Source organism: Plasmodium fragile (genome assembly GCF_000956335.1).
Source record: "Plasmodium fragile strain nilgiri unplaced genomic scaffold supercont1.64, whole genome shotgun sequence".
Taxonomy (NCBI): Eukaryota; Apicomplexa; class Aconoidasida; order Haemosporida; family Plasmodiidae; genus Plasmodium; species Plasmodium fragile.
Genome location: NW_012192644.1, coordinates 106,778 through 125,979, shown reverse-complemented (window position 1 = coordinate 125,979; position 19,202 = coordinate 106,778). Strand labels below are relative to the sequence as shown.

Here is a 19,202-nt window from a genome sequence, read left to right as displayed (position 1 = left end):
CGAGTTGATGCATGCATGTGTGAACATATACACACCTGTGCATAATCGCATATTGTGCAAAACACCCCATATTCAAATGAAGGGAGAGGCACAGTAGCCCACTCGCGTAAGTCAATTAAGTCGTTTGAAAAAAAAGCAAAATCAACAAGCATGCATTGATTGATCATTACGATATGGAAATATTCACCGGAAATTTTTTTTCTTTTTTTTTTTTTTTTCCTTCACCTGTGTGTAATGACTTTATTGAACATGCCTTCCTCGCGCTGTTTCATTTCACAAAAAGAGGAACTAGGGTGAGACGCATACACATGCTTATAATAAAAAAAAATGCTACGTTAAGGAATTATTTATACTTGTGCACCCTTTCCCTGTGTGAAGTGAACGCATTGGTATGTTTGCAAGTAGATACATTTGTCAGTTCAAATGGGGGGTGGTGATTTCTCAAACGTGAAAAATTGCAACATGCAAAAGCGGCAGAATAATGCTGCGTGTCATTTACAAGTATGCAGACCGTCATACAGTTGCACATGTTAATGCGCACATGTGTGTAGGGGGTACCGTGTTAGCGCCAAGTCGCTGTTCTACAAGAGCACATCGCAGTGTGTATGCCTGTCGTTGGAAGGAAGCATTGCAGATGGGAACGCACGTTTGGCTAAGCGAATGTCCAAAATGAGGTACACTAAACTGGAGCGAAAAGGAAAGAGAAAATGGAAAAAAAAAAAAAACACCAAATCAAATAACGGCAGACAGTACTCTCCATTAGGACCATTTCCTTTTCACCAAAAATGTGCCAACAGCACAAAGGCAAAAAGTGTTATATACGCCTTTGTACATAATCTTATAAAAACTTATGATGGACAGAATGATTTTTTTTTTTTTCCCCCATGGTGCGTAGCTTGCACATGCAAACCATTAAAGTTGTTTCATCAGCCAATTGTACTCTCCTTCGAACAGGTTCAAACCAGTGACAAAATAAAAAGGAGCGTGTGACCAATGATTTCTCGTCGTTCAGGCATAAGCCTTTTCGGGTGTGTACTATTAGGAAAGTATAGATCTTTTTGTGCACCGCAAAACTTCGTAGCTCGGCTGCATAAAACTTTACACTTGCGCACGTATGTGGTAATGTAATATTATGCCATGGGGAAGGTTGAGGAGAAAGAAAATTTTCCTTTTTTTTTTTTTTTTTTTTTTTTTTTCTCAACACGATTGACATTTTATGGTCATGTTTAAGCTAGCTGGGTTATTTATTTATTTTTTTTTTTTTTCGCCCTAACCTTCTCCAACGTGTTGTAGCAAGGTAGTCAACCGGAAATGACATGACAAATTTTTTTTGTGTTTTATTTGTTCGCCCCACTGTGGCTACAGTAACGACTGGAAAAGATGAACCTCTCATCAACCCCTGTCGAAAATAAAAATGATTTACTAAAGGGGAAGGGGGATGTAGAAACGTCCAGGGAGCTGCTAGAGGTACAGGTTGCCCTGCCATTTATAACAGTGGTCATGAATGGTCCATAGAGCGTTACTCGTTGGATGCGTTTTGTTTGTTCCCTTACATGTGTTTCATTTGTGTCATTTGGGGTTGCCCATTGGGGTGGAGATTGCTTTTCACGCCAGTTTTGTTTACACCTATTTGTGTATCCCCTTCCCAATGTGCGTTTTTTTTTTTTTTTTTTGCGATTTTTTTACCCCCTCAGACGATTATGAACAATTGCTATGGGCGAAACTTCAAGGTGACGGTGAATGACAACAGGGAGTTTTTTGGAGCCCTGGCATATGTGGACAAGTACAATTTATTTCTCACCAACTGTGAAGAGCGTTACACAGGTAAGCGTGTGATGCTTTCATTCGCACTTAATTTAATGTATATGTGGAGATAGAGGGAGAGAAAGTCCAACACAAAACAGACGCGGTTAAGACTGTGTCACCCATGTGCACACATGTTATGTTTGTGCATGTGGCAATTTTGAGAATGATATTCTCACTTGTTTGGTGCGCCATCTTTTCCCTCCCCACCTTTCGAAGGTAGCCAAACGTACACACGAAACTGCGGGGATATTTTAATTCCGTTTAAGATAATAAAGTTGGTAGAAATTAAAAAGGGTTACTTTGATAGCTGTTACGAGGAACTAAAAAATGCGCAACAGGAGTAACGCAGGGGAAATGTTTTTTTTTTTTTTTAACTTTTTTTGTGCAAATGCTTATGCGACTTTTAATGAGTGAAGTCTTTTTTTTCCTCTGCAATGATGGGGACTTAACTTATGCAAAAGATTATCAAGCATTTTTTTTTTTTTTTTAAAAAAAGTCCTCACAATTTTAACTTTTCACGACTCTTCGTCATTTAAAATTTCTTCCTTCATAACCTGGAAAAAAGGGGGAGAAAAAAATAACGAAGTAGGTCCGGGGGGGTTTTATACAAGAAAAGCTTTGGGCCCATTGGGGGGAATACATTTTATATTTATAGACCACCTTTGTGGTAAAAAAAAAAAACGCGCATGCAACTTCCTCCTACGTACCTCCAACAGCTGAATGTACATCTCGTAGTAGTCGTCTCCCTTCAGCATGTCCTTCACAAAGTAGCAGTTCACTTTTATGCGGATCTGCGGCGGGGGGGGAGAAAAAAAGGGGGAAAAATTAAACAAAGGCAAAAAAGGAGAACAAATCACCTTCTCCCATGCGCAGCCGCGCCGAGGACCTTACCTGCTCGAGGGCTCCCCGGATGACCCCACACAGCAGGCTGCAATAGTTGAGGGACGACAGAGATTTGGGGAGCTCCACAAAATCGCTCAGCGGGTTTCGATCAAAGGTTATGGAGTACACATTCGTCTCTTGGTCTACGCATGTTACGTTCCCGCTGATGCCGAGGAACATCTTGAATGCCACCTGCATGGGGAGGAGGTCGACAGACAAGTGTGTATGTACATATCTTTACACAAGTGTAGGGGGTGGAGGGGTCCCGAATGCACTCATATATGGTTCGTGTCGTACATGTATTGGAAAACCCCCCCTGCTTAAAGTATGTGTGCGTGTAACTGGGTTACTGCCCCTCCGCATCGCTACCTTTGCTATGACCTCCACGGTCTCCTCAAAATCTTCACAAAACGAAATGTCCGACTTGGCCAGAAATTCCTCGACCAGTCGTATGCCTATGTTATTTCCCCTAAAGGGTAGAAAAAATGAAAACAAAAAAATGAGCAGTACTCATCTGATGGTCTACTACACACCTCTTTTACCCACTGCAAAGAAGGCAAAAAAAAAAAAAAAAAAAAAAAAAAAAAAAAAAAAAAACTCGTAGAAATCATTTACGTTTTTATACAGATGGACGCGGTGGCCCACTTACATTTTCTCCAACTGCTCATTCACTTCGTCCACCAGTTCTAGGTCCTTTAAGAGTTGACTCACGAGAGCGCCATAGGTCAACGAGAGCAGCTCTGAGTTCTGCACCAGGAGAGGTGTTAGTTTGTGTTGATGCTGTTCGGTGAAAATGGAAAGGAACGCACAACTACCACGTGTGTAGGCGTGTTTCCTTCCCGCTCAGGGTACTATTTCGTGCAGGCATGTTCAACCCCTCCCGTATATTAATTTCACACGTGGGGGGAGGGGTGGGGTGGAGAAAAAATGATCATAATGGAAAATCTTTCCATCCCGTGGAGGACCTACCACTTTTTCTAATTTGGCAAAAATGGCATCTCCTTGTTTTTGATATTTATCTTTCGACATTTTGGGAAAGGCTCGTGGGAAGAGGAAGCTTCGTTGTGGAAGAGCGGCTGAATTTTCGTGGCTACGTGATGGTAATACCGCTTTGGCCTGGTTTGCCTTCCTTACATTACATTACATTGCGTTGCGCTGCTTTGTTTTTGCTTACCTTTTTTTTTTTTTTTTTTTTTAATCGTTTTTTTTTCCGCCCTGCTCTGCCATTTTGGTACAACGGTTGGCGGCTTGTTCCCTCCCCGCCGTGCACTCACGTTCCTGTTAACGGTGCAGATGGGAACGAACAGAAAAAATGTTCTTCCCTCCAAATATAACGCACGTGTACTTGATGTGTCTTCTGCAATTGCCTCCGTGTAGGGCGGTGAAGAAGATGGTGATGGGGCGACGGTGAGGACGCAGGAGAGTCTCCAGCAATTATTGTTCCTGTGTTCGTTAAGTCCTCTGTTGGTGTTATTCCCCCTTTTGCGTCCCCTTAACCCTACACATGTAAGGCCTTTTCAACGAACCATTCGTGGGAGCAATCTTTCGGCTCCACCTGCGCTGAGCTTAAAGTGGTCATCTTGGCTACACCGTCCCTTGTGGCCGTAATTGATCTGTTCCCTCATTACTCATGGTTCTAAACGGGCGATAAACATATAACGAGAGGAAGGGTTCTTTTCGACCAACACCAAAGTTGAGTTATCGCTAAATAGGTAAAGACGAATTCTCCACCAGTTCATCCATTTCGAGTCAGACCGGATACATGTACCGTCTGCATCGCATACTTATATGTTGTGTCCACTCCATCCCTTATTACCCCCTTCAACGTTACATTTTTCCACTTTTTTTTTTGTTTTTGTACTTGCACACGGGGGTCCACACAATGAAGGAAAAAAAAATATATTACACACAAATGGGTGAATCCTCCACATGTATACCCATTTTAATAAATTACAAAAAATTGTTCATTTTTTTTTTTTTCTTTTTTTTTTTTTTATTCTTTTCCGCTCGTTTTGCGAAACCCGAAACAGAGTTGTTTTCCCCAGTTGTACAAACATATTTGCGATTAAAAAAAAAGACCTGTATGGCACACTATTTTAAAGTGTGTTGCTCTTTGCTACACCCTTTAACGAGCGGCAAATAATAAAAAAAAAAAAAAAAAAAAAAAACAACAACAGACGGAGGTGGCAAAGCGGCGACTGTAAAGTTTGGTACAAAATGAAGTGCATTTTTTTTTTTTTTTTAATGTTCCTCCGTGGTGTTGCTGCAAAAAAAATGGCAAAAGTGTCAAGTGATAGAAGTATAACAGCGACTGTTCTAACGTTGTAAAAGTGCCCCTATCACCACGTTGGCTGAGTTAGAACGAAAAAAAAAAAAAAAAAAAAAAAAAAAGTTGAGTCAGGCGCAGCAGACCAAGTGGACGGGACACCCCTCTGCAGACACTGAGTAAATTAAAAAAGTTAAAAGTAAACGATTTTTTTTTTGTGCAAACATTTTTACGGGAACAACGATCACACGTTGTTCTATTTGGGGAAAGGAGAGGGGCAGCTGACCCACTTTAACAATCACAAGCGGGTGCACATGTATATATATGCAGGCAATGTAGGGTTAGCTTTTGTGTGTGTCTTTCCTCGTCCCCTTAAAGAATTTCCTTTAGTAGCATTTGCACACTGGTGAATCTTTTGCTAGTCACCGCGTACCTCTACAAAAAAGCCACACAGCAGGGAGGAGGACGGTATATCCACTTTGCAGCTGCCGGGCCGACGGTAAATAGTGTTGTTTGCATGTAGAGCGGTCACATAATCCCCCCCAGAGTGACACAGGAGAAGTGCGGCGAAATGGGGGATCCGGAAAATTGGGATAAGAGAGAGGCAAACAGAAGCTTCCGCGGGGGGGTCGAGGTGAATAGCGTCAGTGACGAGCGCGTCACTCGCTATGGGCTAGTCACACGCGATGAGTTGGCAACGCGGGACGAAGCCTCCGCAGGAGACGCCAAGAAGAAGACCACGTCCCAATTCAGCATCCTGGAGCAGCTGTCCATGCTACACAACAGAAGGAAAAAATTCTCCAGGGATAAAGATGCATGGGAGGTCATATCAAATATTTCAAAATATTCATCAGATCATAACAAGGAAACAGAAAAGAAAAAAATACTCATCTGTTTAGGTAATAATAATTTTGGCCAGCTAGGGTTCCAAGAGAATGTCAAAATTGGTATCGTAGACTTTTCCACGGTGCTGATTAGCAAGAGGTACGCTGCGAATGAGAGGAGCAGACGCGGAGGCTTCGACACAGGTGGAGATGAAACGATAGGTTGCGATACCATTGGTTGTGAAACGATTGGTGAAAAAGATGGTCTTAGTGAAACAGTTGTTGAAGAAGGCCATGGGGAGGAAGGGAAAGGGACCACGGAAAAGGGTAAAAGGTATAACGACCTCGCTAGGGAAATCAGGAGACGAAATAATAATTCTTCTTTTTACAATTGTCAATCGAATAACACTCTAAGCAAAAATGAAATATACAACGACATTTTAACGAGACTTCCAAACGACTTTAGCATCTCCACAATTAAGAAAATAAAAAATGATGAACCAGGTGGGAAGAGCACGAGTAAAGGGAACCTGAACGACTTGAGGGGAAAGAGACTTACGACGAGTGGAAGTGGAAGCAAGCATAGAAGTGTTAGTAGTGAGGAAGGGAACAAGAAAAATATTTCAAATGACAAGCATATCGTAAAGGGGGAACCATACGGGCAGTTACACTTGCACCGGAATAGGGACAGTGTAGGTGGCAGGAGGACAGGCAGCGCCAGGGTCAAACTCAGCAAGGGATCAAACTACCTCACGAGGAATAGGTACAAGGAAGGGGTTATGGAGGAGAAAAAGAAAAGGTTCTTCTTTTCTGAAAATGAATATGACAAGGAAAAGGAAAGGGACAAGGTCAAGGACAAGGACTACCAAAGGAGGATCCACCAGTATAGCGATTTTTTCAACACGAGTGAGTACGTCGTGGGAGGAGTCCGTCAAAGCAGCCCATCAGAGATACAGCGTAAGGGGGAAATGAAAAGTTGGGTCGATATGAGGAACCGGGTCGACATGAGAAATCGCGTCGACACGAGCAACAGCCCCAACAGCCACAGCCACTTGGCACACGGAGGGATGAAGCAGGGGGAGGACTACCTCTACTTTAACCCAGAGGTAATCAACTGCGGCAAGTACCACTCTGGGGTGGTAAGCAAAAACGGGTTTGTATGTCTATGGGGGCTGAACTGCTACGGACAGCTCGGTGTTAATCCAAACAAGTCTGTCCACACGTGTTATCGTAAGACGAAATTGAAATTGTTGAAACGGAGTCCTGAAGATGAGGACGATCAGAAGAAGGAGGGAAAAAAAAAAAAAAAAAAAAAAAAAGATGCTCTTTTAAAGAGGACATTTTTTTCCCGTATGAAAACAGAAAAAACCGTGCTGTCCCCTTACATACATAAATTAGTTCCCTTGAAGCATTTCGGGCATAAGCATAAAGTGAAGGACATAAGCTTAGGATCCTTCCACACATTACTACTCACATATGATGGGTTCGTTTTTACCTTTGGGTGTAACAAGAAGGCACAGTTGGGATTGCCTAATGGATACCACAGAAAAGTGTCCCACACGAGCAGGCCGTTCCTACTTCCACTAGTAATTGTCGAACGAGGGATGCAAGACAGCCATCCACGCTATGGAAGAACGAATACCTTTTTCTTCTCTTCAAAAAAGACTTATGCAAATATCGCACATCCTATTATTTCAATCAACTGTGGAGCCTACAACAGCGCCGTTATAGACGCAAATAGGGAGTTGTGGATTTGGGGCTGGAACAAGTTTGGCCAGATTGACAATTCTTATGCTGTTGAAAAGGTGAAGAAGAAGGAGCGGGAGGAAGAGGCGCAGGTGTGCAAGGCGTGCAGTGGAGGGGGAAAACATATGAGTATGATGAGCTTGAAAAGGATAAGCGAAATGGTACAGAAGCGGGGAGAACACATAAAAAAAAAACTTACATCCAAGGAGAGGTTACATGTGGAAAGTGAAGACGGGCATAGGGACAAATGCGGGAGATACAAAAAAAGCAACAAACTTGTGAATGTACCCAGGAATGTTAAGATAAAAAATAAGAGTGTCCTTCAAGTGAGTTTGGGTAAGTACCATAGCCTTTGTCTGACGGAAGACAAGTCTGTGTACATATGGGGCTACTTGAAGAAGAAAAAAAAAGGAGCACCAGAGGAAGGGTCACAGGAAGAAGAAGAAAAAAAAGAGGAAGAAAAAAACTGTTCATGTGTCATGTCATGCTGTGGAGGTAGCGAGTACTACAGGAACATCACCAGCTTGACAAAGATAACCTGTTTGAGCAACTTATACATTTCCAGCATTACCTCCTCCAGCACACACACGGCATTCGTGGCCCCCATCACATACATCGATGAGAAGAGTGTAGACTCTCATGGGGGACCAACACGTGCCATTTTTGCAGAAGGGGGAAAAGTGGGAGACAAGTTCAGGTACAACATTCTTGTGCAAAATGACAGCTCCCATTTGTTGAAATATTATTCTGACCAAGTCATAACGAGGGGAGGAGACAACATTTTTTACGTCAAGTATGCAGACCTCATTCATTTAATTAGCAGACCATCACAGGGAGGGGGAAGTCACATTGCAGGTCAGGGCACCCACCCAATGGAAAATGTATACTTAATAAATAACTCTCTTCATGTTAGTAATGTGTATAATCATGGTAGTAATTACTACCTCAATTATAATTCTCGAGGGGGTCCTTCTTGTGGAGAGGCGGATGAAGGAGTCACACACATACGGGGAAGAGTAGACCAAATGAACGCCACTGATAAAGTGAAGAAAATCCTGCAGCCACTTCTCCTTAGCAATAACAACAATATGAATCGAGTGGATTTACTTCAAATATTTCAAGTAGCCATGGGGAAAAATTTTGCCATTTTTTTAACCTCCTCTCCTTCCATTAATCGCATTTTAAATAAAAAAAAAATCGATTACATAAACAACATTTGTTCCTTAGACGTGCTCAGAAACAAAATTCCTGAAAGAAATATTTTTATCATTGGCAAGTCTGACTTTCATAACATTATACTGCCCAGTAATTGTAAGCAGACGAGTATTCCAATTTGCCTGCACAAAAATAAACTAATAAATGAGGTCCTCCTACGAAATAAAAAACACAATTTTTTAAATATTTCAAGGAGGAAGAAATATTCAGACCAGATGAACTACAACAATAAGCTCCTCAATTTGAAGAAGCTCCATGGGAAGATAAAAAAAAGCGTTACTAACTGTAGTTTGCTGTACAATGATATCGACCAGCACAGGTTTCCTCTGCTTCTCGACGGAACAGCTGCCAGTAGGAGTTCCTTAGCGGCGTACAAGCTGCCCTCGGCGAACTGTGCCACGTCTAGGAGCACGAGCAGGAAGTCCATCTCGTACGTGCAGTCGTCGAGCGAGCGGGCCAGCAGCAACAACAACAATATCTTCCATTTCAATTTGGGCCAGAGGAGGGATAGCACAAGTCGTGTGGGCAGCCATGTTAGCGGCAACCGCGTGGATGGCAGCCAAGACGATGGTAATCGAGGCGACCCCGGCGGACGGGACTCCTTCCACACAACGCCGCAAACTTCGCACACATCGCGGCAGACACACTCCCCAATGGCGAGAGCCAACCTGAGAAGACAACACGCACACGCAAACGCACACGCAAACGAGTCGGAGGGAAGCAACCGAGGGAGAAACCCTGGAGGGGAAAATACAGAAGAGAGGGCAGGCACATCCCTGTCGGGCAAGGAACAGAAGGATAGCTTGTTCAGTTCATCTAACGAAGGAGAATTGAAAAAGGAACATAATTCGCAAAGCGGAACCCATTTAGGCTTGTCAAGTAAAGAATCCCCCTTGCGCGACGAACGTGGGGAGTACTACCCCATGGGTAAAACAAAACAGGTAAGCAGTGCGTGGGGTACACCGGGAGAGGAATTGGACAATTCGCAAAGCACACAAAATAATGGAAAACATTTTTCACTCAAGAGTAGCAGTAGGAGTAGTAGCAGCTGCAATAACCACCAAGCGAATGGTCAAGAAGTGGTACGGGCTAACGGTAACAATGTGGTGGGTTCTTCCTCCATCGTGAGAAGGACAAACAAGGCGGAGATGTGCGCAGAACGCATGGATGGGGAGAATAATGAGAAGCGTAACGGGACGGAAATCGCGAAGGAGGGCGAAAAGGAAGGCAGACAGGAGAGTAACAAGCCCCGCGCGAAGGAACGGCGAAAAAGCTCCACATGCATAAGAAAAAAAAAACTCTTCAGAAACATGATACTTCAAGCTGTGGATAATATAAATGACACATTTTTGAATCAGAAAAATGTAAGTGCAAGATTGCTGGATTGTGAACAAGTGAAATTAAAATTTAAAGTGTTTAAAAGACGGAGGTCTTGCCTCTGGAATTATTTCACGTATCATCACACCAAGAGGAAGTGTCCCTTGGGGTTTAACTTGTCTGAAAACATCGTGAACACAACGCTGCTGGATGTGGCCTGTGGGGATTACCACTCACTGATTTTGTTGGAAGTGGACACGCTGACTTGAGGGGGTCTCGGGAGGGAAAATTGGGGAGAGTACTGCGGACGGCAATCGCGACGAGCGGCTACTCCCCAATGCAGTCACAGAATGGGGCGGCATGAGGGGGGTAGAGGCGCTTCGCCTTTATTTATTTGTTGTAACGCGGTGGTACGAACAATGTGGCCCAGTTGGTCTTCCCCCAAGGAATCCTAAATGAGGACAATTTTTTTTTTGTAACATATTTTTTTCATTCAATCGCGTGGGAGAGGATATGCTTACACAATTGCGACGTGGTTGGCATGCCTATCTATGTCCATGAATGTTGCGCGTTGCGTTGTGGAAGCATGTATACATGTCCATCCATTTTGTGATTTTTTTTGTTCTTTTTTTTTCCCGTTAAAAAAAATGTTTTTTTTGTTCCGTGTTACGCTTCATCGAGCACCGTTAATTGGAGTGACTTCAAAGGGGGCATAAAAAAGAGGTGATTTTTTTTTTTTCTGTGGAGTACCGTTAATAGGCCCACAAAAAAAAAAATATACAAAAAATAATACCGCGGCTTGCCCCTATGTACTTTTTTCCTTACAACCAATTTATAGTACCATCAAAACTGAGAAATTATTTTCCCCATTTGTATTTCTCCCATTTTTAATTTAATTTTTTTTTTTTTTTTTTTTTCGTGTTCCTGCTGGTTTTCTTTTTTTCATAACGTTTCTTTTTTTTTTCCCCTTTTTTTTTTTTCCTTTTTTTTTTTTTTTTTTTTTTTTTTTTTTTCTTCCCCCTTTTTTTTTTGTGCCTTGTTTGTAACCCTCCAAAAAGTTGTTTCTCCAATTTTATGCATCAGAAACGGTCCAAATGGGCAACAGCTGTTGAGGAAAAAAAGGAAAAAAAAAAAAAAAAAAAAAAACGCCTAATCGGGGAAACATGACACGGACTTAACCATACGTATGGGTGGTTCCTCTTAACATATTAAGCATACTAACCTGGTTAGAAAGCTAACCGAAAAGAAAATAGAAGAGGTAGCGGGAACAAAGTGCGCCGTTGGGTATGCCCAGCAGAAAATAGAGAAGTAACGGGGGGTACAGTGTTTAGTCCTTACGTCGTGGGAAGGGTGAAGAAAGAAAAGAACAAGTGGCCGCGACGCATCCGTGCATTTGTATAAAAGTGGGGCATATGTGCAACCCATAGCAGAGCAGGACGAACAATGAGCAGGCACAAATATGTTCTGGACGCGAACAGCGTCATCAAGTGTAAGGATATATTGTTCACAAGCTACGACTGTTACCTTACAGAAGGAGTTATAAAAGAAATAAAAGATGAGCATTCGAGGAAGAGACTAAATAACATGATGCCGCTACTAACTGTAGCAAAGGCGGAAGAGAGGGATGTGAATTTTGTAAAATATTTTTCCAAATTGACCGGTGATTACGATTCACTGAGTGAGGTAGACATAGACGTCATTGCGCTGACTTATATGTTGCACCGTATGCATGGAGATGTGTCCACATTGAATGCCGCTCCCATGGAAACCATTTATAAGTACGACAATGTGGAGTTTGATTATGTGGGTAAGGGCAGGCGCGAAAGGAACGACTCGGAGAAGTGCCCCATGAGGGGTGAAGCAGAAACTGGGGAGGGCGATGAGACCACCGCGAGCAGCGCCCAGCAGGAAAAGGCCGACTCAGGGGTGGATGATTTGAAGCGGGAAGATGGCGGCGCGGGGGGGTGCAACATGCTAGACGGGAGTAGCGCCGGTGAGGATGGAAGTATGGACGAGATTGATGCCGATGAGGGGGGAGGTATAGACGGGAGTAGCGCCGCTGAACGTGAAAGTATGGACGAGAGTGACGCCGCTGAACGTGAAAGTATACACGAGAGTGAGGCCGACTCAGATGCTAGCGATGATGGAGACGGCTCACGCGCCGGGCGGGCAAGAATCCGCGGGTGCGAAATGATCAAAGAGGAAGTCGTGCAAGTGCCGGAGGCGGCTGACCAGAAGGAGGACGACGAAGAGGGAGGTCAATGGATAAATATAAACAACTACGACACGCAAAATGTAGAAGTAAACAAGGAAGAAAAATTTACCCCCAAAGTAGCATGTGTAACGACAGATTATGCCATGCAGAATGTGATGTACCAGATGGGATTAAATGTAATCACACTGGATGGATTCAAAATAAATTCAATAAAATTGTGGGGACACATATGCACATCATGTTACACATTTGTAAGAAAAACTTCTGTTCTGTTTTGCTCCAAGTGTGGAAATAATAACTTAAGAAAAGTAAATGTCGTGGTGGATAATAATTTAAAAAAGCTAGTCGTGAAAATCCCCCAATTTAGGGTTAATATAAAAAACACCATTTATAGTATTCCAAAAAAAAAAAATTCAGCCAAAAAAAAATTTGAAGACAAGTTGCAAATATTTAGGGAAGACGAATTACTCATCGGGGGCAGAAAACAATTTTTAACACACCAGAAAAAGCTTTACGAATCTCAAAAAAGCAAAAAGGATCCCTTTAGTGGAGACAACCTGCATGACAACTACACCAACGACTGGACGTACAGGACCACTTTGAAAAATGGCAAGGTGGCCATTTTGACCAACCCGAAAATTGTCGTGGGTGGCAAGAAGAAGCACCCCCACAGGAGGAGGAAGAACAAATAGGGGGAGGCACTATGCGGCATAATAAAATAATAAGTAATAAAATAGTACAAGTGAAAAGAAGTTGCCCCAAATGAGTTATCATGTGCCATACGTATATCATCCCCGTAAGGTGCCAACTGCCCCTTTGGGTGTGTTAAACCATTCGAAGTGCTTTTCCACGTAGGAGTTATCATCACAATGTGTTATATCCCCTGTTTGGTCTTTGCCCTTCATTTGAATTTACATAATAACGGGCAAAAGGTCACCTTTTTTTATGTATGCCCATCTTTGGGGTGAACCTTTAAACCTGTTCCTACCTCGCTTTAAAGTGCCTTCCATTTGTTAGCACTCATGTGTAGACAATTTGTTACCTTTTTTTTTTTTTTATCCTTTTTAAAAAACTTGAAACAGTTACAAAATGGCCAAATGATTTTGCACAAAGAGGGACCCTCGCGGTGTTTGTGTAGATACACGTCAGAGGGGGGAAAAAAAAATATATAAATAAAATAAAAATAAAGTAAATGAACACGATATAACATAACATTCTAAGAGGCTACATGGGAGAAAGGCATAGATACGCACATTAATACCTGCGTGCGGATAACCTGCCCCGAGTTCGCCGCACCCTGTAAGCTTCCATCAACTCGAAAAAAATATTCTGTGATTCCAGCGACCGATCAACTAGGAAGAAGTAAAAGGAAAGAACAAATCTGCCAAAATAGCGGAAAAAAAAGGGAATACTTCAAACGCACTATCTGAATGCGGAAAAAAAAAAAAAAAAAAAAAAAAAAGACAACCTCATTTCACCATTTGTGTTTTTTTAAAAATATCTTACACCTTACATACACAAAAATGAGTCCTGTTAACTTTTTCGTTCTGCCCGTGCTCTGCTTCTTGCTCCATGGATTATTAGCCCTGGGCAAAATTCCTATAGAGAATCCCCCCTTTGTGTTTAGCAACTCGAACAAAGGTGAGAGGAACGAAACAAATACACACGAAAAGGAAAAAGCACGCATTATTGAAGAAACGAACATGCTTCAACAATTATACTACATCGTATGCCCTACATGGCATGTGAACAAAACAACATCACATACACGGTTGCCATTTCTTGCCTTATCAATACACTTTTTTTTTTTTTTCTTCTTCTATTAGAGAAGCTGAAAAGAACCTTCCTTAACGTCGATACCCCATGGGACCAGGATGATGTGCTGTCCAAGGCACCATACTCACTTTATGTAACTCTGGAAAATTTCCCGAACCCCTTTATCCACCCCTCGTTGTGTAATAGAAATGGGTTGAACTATTCCTACCTGTGCGACCCGAACAAAATCCTGTCTCGGAGCACGGCGGACAAGCTCGAAGGTGTGCTAAGAGGAAAAGCGGTGCGGTCATTTACCTTGTCACTTGTATGTGAACCCGTTCGTGCGTTTTACGCTACCGTGGCTGCCTCCACAGCTGTAATAGAATTATGCATCTCTCCCCCCGCGACCGCAGAAATTTTGAGCTACCAAAGACGCAATTCCAGCCATTACTGTGCAGACAGAGGAGAAGTCCCTTACGTGTAAATGCAGTGCACTCCATTTTCGTTGCGCCACCACTTGTGTCCGCGCGCTTGCCGCGAATTTTACTTTCCCCAATTTGGGGGCAAAAAACGGGCACACGCATTCGCAAAATACGAACATGTTAAAATGGGAAAAATGGGAAAAAAGTGAGGGATGCGAGGGATACGTAAAGATGATTAACCGGCAAGCCTTCGTCCCTCCTCGCTTCCTCTCCACAACAGATTAGGCGTTGCGCTGATTGAGCGCCTGCCTTATGGAGTTAGCGCCGAGACATTCTCCTCCCAAATACTAGAACATTGGAAATTGGGAAACCGAAATTGCAACGACGGAATTTTGCTGCTCTTTGTGAAGGAAGACGCGACTTTTGTGTTGAAGTGGAGAAAAGGTGATTAGGGGCTACGAAAGAGCGCACCACAAAAGTACCCCCTTTAGAGAAGGGGTGCACGCTGCATACACAATCGCAATAGTCACTCGAATGCACATACAGATGCTCATTCATGCACGCTTTCTCCACTTCTGACGCAACATAATTAGGCGCACAGTCGATCATCAACTTCAGAACTGCCACCGCCATGAACAAGTCCTTCAACATGTACGTACGAAGGTACTCCCTGGAGTATTCCATTTTGAGAGGTAAAGCACGTGGGGAGTCTTCCCCCCTCGAAAAAATGTGCCATGAGATATACTCATGTAGGAAGCGGCAAAAATGGGGATCACTTCCAATTTCGCTCTGTTGATGTGTGTGGACTAAGGCGGAGTACACGTTGTATGGTAAGCCCTGATTTGGTTCTTCATCCGTCGATTTGTACATTCTTTTTTTTGTTGTCCCCCCCGCAGCGGTGACACTAACCTCACAGGTAGGAGCGTCCTCACCACGGAATGAAGTGCGCCAAAGAAGATGCATTATTTAGTTATTCATTCATGCCTTTTTCTTTTTTTTTCTTTTTTCCCCCTCTTTTCATTTCATCAAGTACCTGACGGAGGAAATAATTCCGCCAACTCAAACGGCTCAGATGTAATCCGATTGGGAGGCCCAAATAGAAAGCTTAACAAAGTAGGATGTTGCATTAAACGGGGAAATGGATCTTAACAAGCAATTTGCCCCTTTTCCTTTTTCCCTTTACAGGGTTGTAGCTCTTACTATTGGCATCGTAGTGGGTCTGGGTTACCTCGCGTGCATCCTAATAGGTACTCAACAACATATGTAGACGAGGAAAAGCGGCCGTGTACACAAATGTACGCTTGTGTGAATACCCTCCAGCGTTCATTCGGTAGGACGCATTCCGTCGGCGAAACAATCTTAGCACTCCCTATATCACATTGTCATTTTGTTGGTTTGTTTGTAGTTTTCTCCGATGCGCAAAAGGGGAACAGATAATACGACGGGGACCGTTTACCGTGAGAGGGACTAAAGTGCACCTTCTTTTTGTAAACAGGGTGTGCACATACACTTACGTGGCTTTAATTGTAAATTTCGCCGTCCTGTTTATTTGTTATCTTTTTTTGAAAAATTTAAAAAAGATGCAAAAAAGAAAACATAAACATGAAGAACCACCATTATTCTCCCTAAACACGTGACGCTTGTTTTTTTTTTTTTTCGTGTTGCGCGTACCAGCTGGATGTCATATTTATCATAACGATTCTGTCTTTTTGTCGTTTTAATTGTTTTTTTTTTTTTTTTTTTTGTTGTTCAACTCTTTTACATAATTACAAATTTTGTCGAGGACGGAAAAGACAAAACGCCAATCAGGGGATTCCACATTTGGGCGAATAATTTTGTTGGACGACTGATGGTGACGTTGACGTGATGCAGGTTCGCTTAGTTCATTCTGTGCGTCAGCATTTTTTCGCGTTCACATTTTTTCTCTTTGTTCTGTGACCTCCCGTATTTTCCCCCTTTATATATCAATTTTGTTTTTACCACCCTCCCCATACTCTTCGCCTGTACATGATGCCCTCTTTCGGTAGCTTATGGAGGATCACTAAAACAGAAAAACAACACTCAAATGTGGCATCTGTGATTTTTGCATATTGGCATATTTTTTTTCCCCCCTGCGTCTATAAAAGCGCTCACATGTTTGCATGCACAAAAATGGGTATACAAAAAGTGCACGTAAAAATGGCATCATCGTGTGCATATGTTTTAATATCAGACATTTTAAAAAAGTGAAAAAATTAATGAACACGAAAAAAAAAAAAAAAAAAAAAAAAAAAAAAAAAAAAAAAAAAAAAAAAAAAAAAAAAAAAAAAAACGCGTATATACATGACTGTAGCTACTCACAGCATAGCTGCGTCTACTCGGTTAGTGTTATTTTTTTCATGCCTCGTTTTGTTTTATTTTGTTTTGTTTCATTTCGCTTCGCTTCGTTTGCTTTCCTCCTTTATCCACTTTTTTTCGCACTTCCACTGGGACCCATTTGGTGAGTGTGCACTTGTACGCATAAAGTCGGCAAAAACAGCAAAGTACAGCAAAAGGCATAGGCAACATACGCAAAGCGGAACGAACAAAAGACACGAAATGTCTGTCAGTACGACATACGAAACGTGAGCGCGCAAGTAGGTAAATTCTTACTTATGCGACATTATTGCTGTATCAAACGTGTTATAGCTTGCTAGAAGTTGCATTTTGGCTGTATACATGTATGTGTACTTTCGCAACAGATATGTATGAACGTTCATATTTTTTTTTTTTTTTAAAATGAAAAATGTATGAACAAGCCATGTAAAAAAAAAAAAAAAAAAAAAAAAGGAAAAGGAAAAGAGGGAAAAAAAACGAAAAAAAAACAAAGAGCAAAAATGAGCAAAAAGAAAAGGACAGAAACATCGTACATGTTCATGTCCACTTTTATGTGCATATGCCCACCTATTGACGGAAATAATTCGCGCAATTAACCAATGCGCATATATAGCAGGGCAGATTTTTTGTTTCCGCACTCCCCCTCTTTTAAACACTCGCAAGCATTTCCAAGGGATGCTCATTCGAAAAGGCACCCTCTATGTATTCTAAGCGCATCCATAAATACGCACACAAAGTATATGCACAAACATGTGCACAAAAGTACATGCACAAATATATACGCAAATACGTACATGTCCTTTTTTGAAAACCGCTGCGAAGATACATGCCCTCGAGACGCGTCAAAGACAAGTGCGTTTGGCGGTGGTGTTAACCTGTAGCTGCTTAGGGCGTCCATGTTGTTGTAGAGCCAAGTGAACGTGGACAGGTGCTCTCGCGCACATATATATACATTTAAACATAAACACACATATGTACACTCTTACATATATGCCTGCGCAAGGGCATCATCGATCCTCACAGAGAAGCATCGCGCAACAATTATGAATTTACCCCACAATAGCATCCCGCCTAACGCTAACGAGAGTTTGATCCCCAGAAATGTGGACGCAAAGACCAGGCACAAGAGAAACCCATTCTCCATCATGGACATAAGCAGTCACTTGAGCATTATTCCATTCCCCCAGTATAACACCAACTTCCTTTTAAGTAACGACGCCAAATTCAAAATGTATAGAAACAAGATGTTTGGCATCCCAATTGATATGACCGACTTGAGGGACAAGTCCAAACATTTTAACAACACTATTGGTAGTAGTGACAATGGGAAGAGAAACATAACCTATCAAATGGTTGCCAAAAATGATGCACCAGAAAAGGTCAAATATATTTACCAACCAGCCATACCGGAATCTGCCTTTACTTTGCAGTTCCTAAAAAGAAATATGAAGAGCACATGCGGGATGTATCTAGAGAAGTGCAAACGAGTGATCATTTTTGATTTGGATGATACGCTCATTCCGACCAACTGGATCAGATCCTTTTTATTGACAAGGTGTGCAGTTAGCTATAAACAGGGCATAAAAGAATTGAAGAAGGAAATTCAGTTAAATAAAAAATGCAACTTTGAATCAGTTGCTTGTTCCGTAATTCATTTGGCCATGTCCTTGTCACACACTGTGTTCATCGTGACCAATGCGCGTAGCGACAAGTGGATCGAGACAGTCAGGTGGCTTTTCCCGCGCCTGTCAAAACTGCTTCTGCACTCCCAAATTCCAATCATAAGAACAGAACAGCAGATGGAGCCGTCCCCCCTCTACGTGCATGAGTATTTTCGCTTTTGGATGTGCGCCAAGGTGTGTTCCGGGGCGAGCATACATTTTCGCGCCATGTACTGCTGTACAGATGTGTGACGTGTGCATTGTGTGCCTCTTCCCCGCGTGAGTGCTAACCCCCCCACGTTCTTCCCCCACGCACTACAGAAAAAAAAGTTTGATGATATTCTTAAGCAGCACTACAACCTCTACCGCCCGTACATCTCACACAAAATTGATTTTATTTCCCTGGGCGACACCGACTTTGAGGAAGTAGCGACTTATGTAAGATTGCAATGTGGGAGAGTCGACCAGTGCACAATAGTGTGCCTGCGCGAGCGGCTGCACAAATTGTGTGTACATGCACGATGATATGCATATGGCCCTATCGCTATCCCCCCACCCGTTGCAGGAGTTACAACTAGCCAACACGGGGTTAATTAACAGAGCCTTCAACGTGAAGGTGCAGGCGGGCCTGTCCCTGGAGGACTTCACAGGGGTAAGAAAAAAGGGAAAGGAAACAACGCGTTTGCACAATTAGCCGATGTGTAACGCAACAGTGTATGGCAACGTATGCACACGTGT

At 42.5% G+C, this 19,202-nt stretch overlaps 6 protein-coding genes across 6 annotated transcripts; 5 read left to right on the top strand and 1 right to left on the bottom strand.

The window, feature by feature from the left end:
- Positions 1-1,380: 1,380 nt before the first annotated feature.
- AK88_04487 (uncharacterized protein) lies at positions 1,381-2,150 on the top strand (the record flags this gene model as incomplete). Its single annotated transcript, XM_012482097.1, has 3 exons — positions 1,381-1,467; positions 1,695-1,824; positions 2,023-2,150. The coding sequence occupies 3 exons, from the start codon at positions 1,381-1,383 to the stop codon at positions 2,148-2,150; spliced, it is 345 nt and encodes a 114-aa protein (XP_012337520.1).
- A 171-nt stretch (positions 2,151-2,321) lies between these two features.
- On the bottom strand, positions 2,322-3,717 carry AK88_04486 (uncharacterized protein; the record flags this gene model as incomplete). Its single annotated transcript, XM_012482096.1, has 6 exons — positions 2,322-2,360; positions 2,514-2,597; positions 2,698-2,880; positions 3,058-3,157; positions 3,338-3,468; positions 3,658-3,717. The coding sequence occupies 6 exons, from the start codon at positions 3,715-3,717 to the stop codon at positions 2,322-2,324; spliced, it is 597 nt and encodes a 198-aa protein (XP_012337519.1).
- Positions 3,718-5,525: 1,808 nt separating this feature from the next.
- AK88_04485 (uncharacterized protein) lies at positions 5,526-10,325 on the top strand (the record flags this gene model as incomplete). Its single annotated transcript, XM_012482095.1, has 1 exon — positions 5,526-10,325. One exon carries the CDS (start codon positions 5,526-5,528, stop codon positions 10,323-10,325), a length of 4,800 nt encoding a protein of 1,599 aa, XP_012337518.1.
- Positions 10,326-11,499: 1,174 nt separating this feature from the next.
- AK88_04484 (uncharacterized protein) lies at positions 11,500-12,963 on the top strand (the record flags this gene model as incomplete). The annotated part of the gene is made up of 1 exon (XM_012482094.1): positions 11,500-12,963. The coding sequence occupies one exon, from the start codon at positions 11,500-11,502 to the stop codon at positions 12,961-12,963; it is 1,464 nt and encodes a 487-aa protein (XP_012337517.1).
- Positions 12,964-13,794: 831 nt separating this feature from the next.
- AK88_04483 (uncharacterized protein) lies at positions 13,795-15,597 on the top strand (the record flags this gene model as incomplete). The annotated part of the gene is made up of 7 exons (XM_012482093.1): positions 13,795-13,912; positions 14,098-14,307; positions 14,440-14,506; positions 14,729-14,892; positions 15,042-15,123; positions 15,345-15,364; positions 15,479-15,597. The coding sequence occupies 7 exons, from the start codon at positions 13,795-13,797 to the stop codon at positions 15,595-15,597; spliced, it is 780 nt and encodes a 259-aa protein (XP_012337516.1).
- Positions 15,598-17,846: 2,249 nt separating this feature from the next.
- Positions 17,847-19,158, top strand: AK88_04482 (uncharacterized protein; the record flags this gene model as incomplete). Its single annotated transcript, XM_012482092.1, has 3 exons — positions 17,847-18,527; positions 18,786-18,902; positions 19,030-19,158. The coding sequence occupies 3 exons, from the start codon at positions 17,847-17,849 to the stop codon at positions 19,156-19,158; spliced, it is 927 nt and encodes a 308-aa protein (XP_012337515.1).
- Between the last annotated feature and the right edge of the window lie 44 nt (positions 19,159-19,202).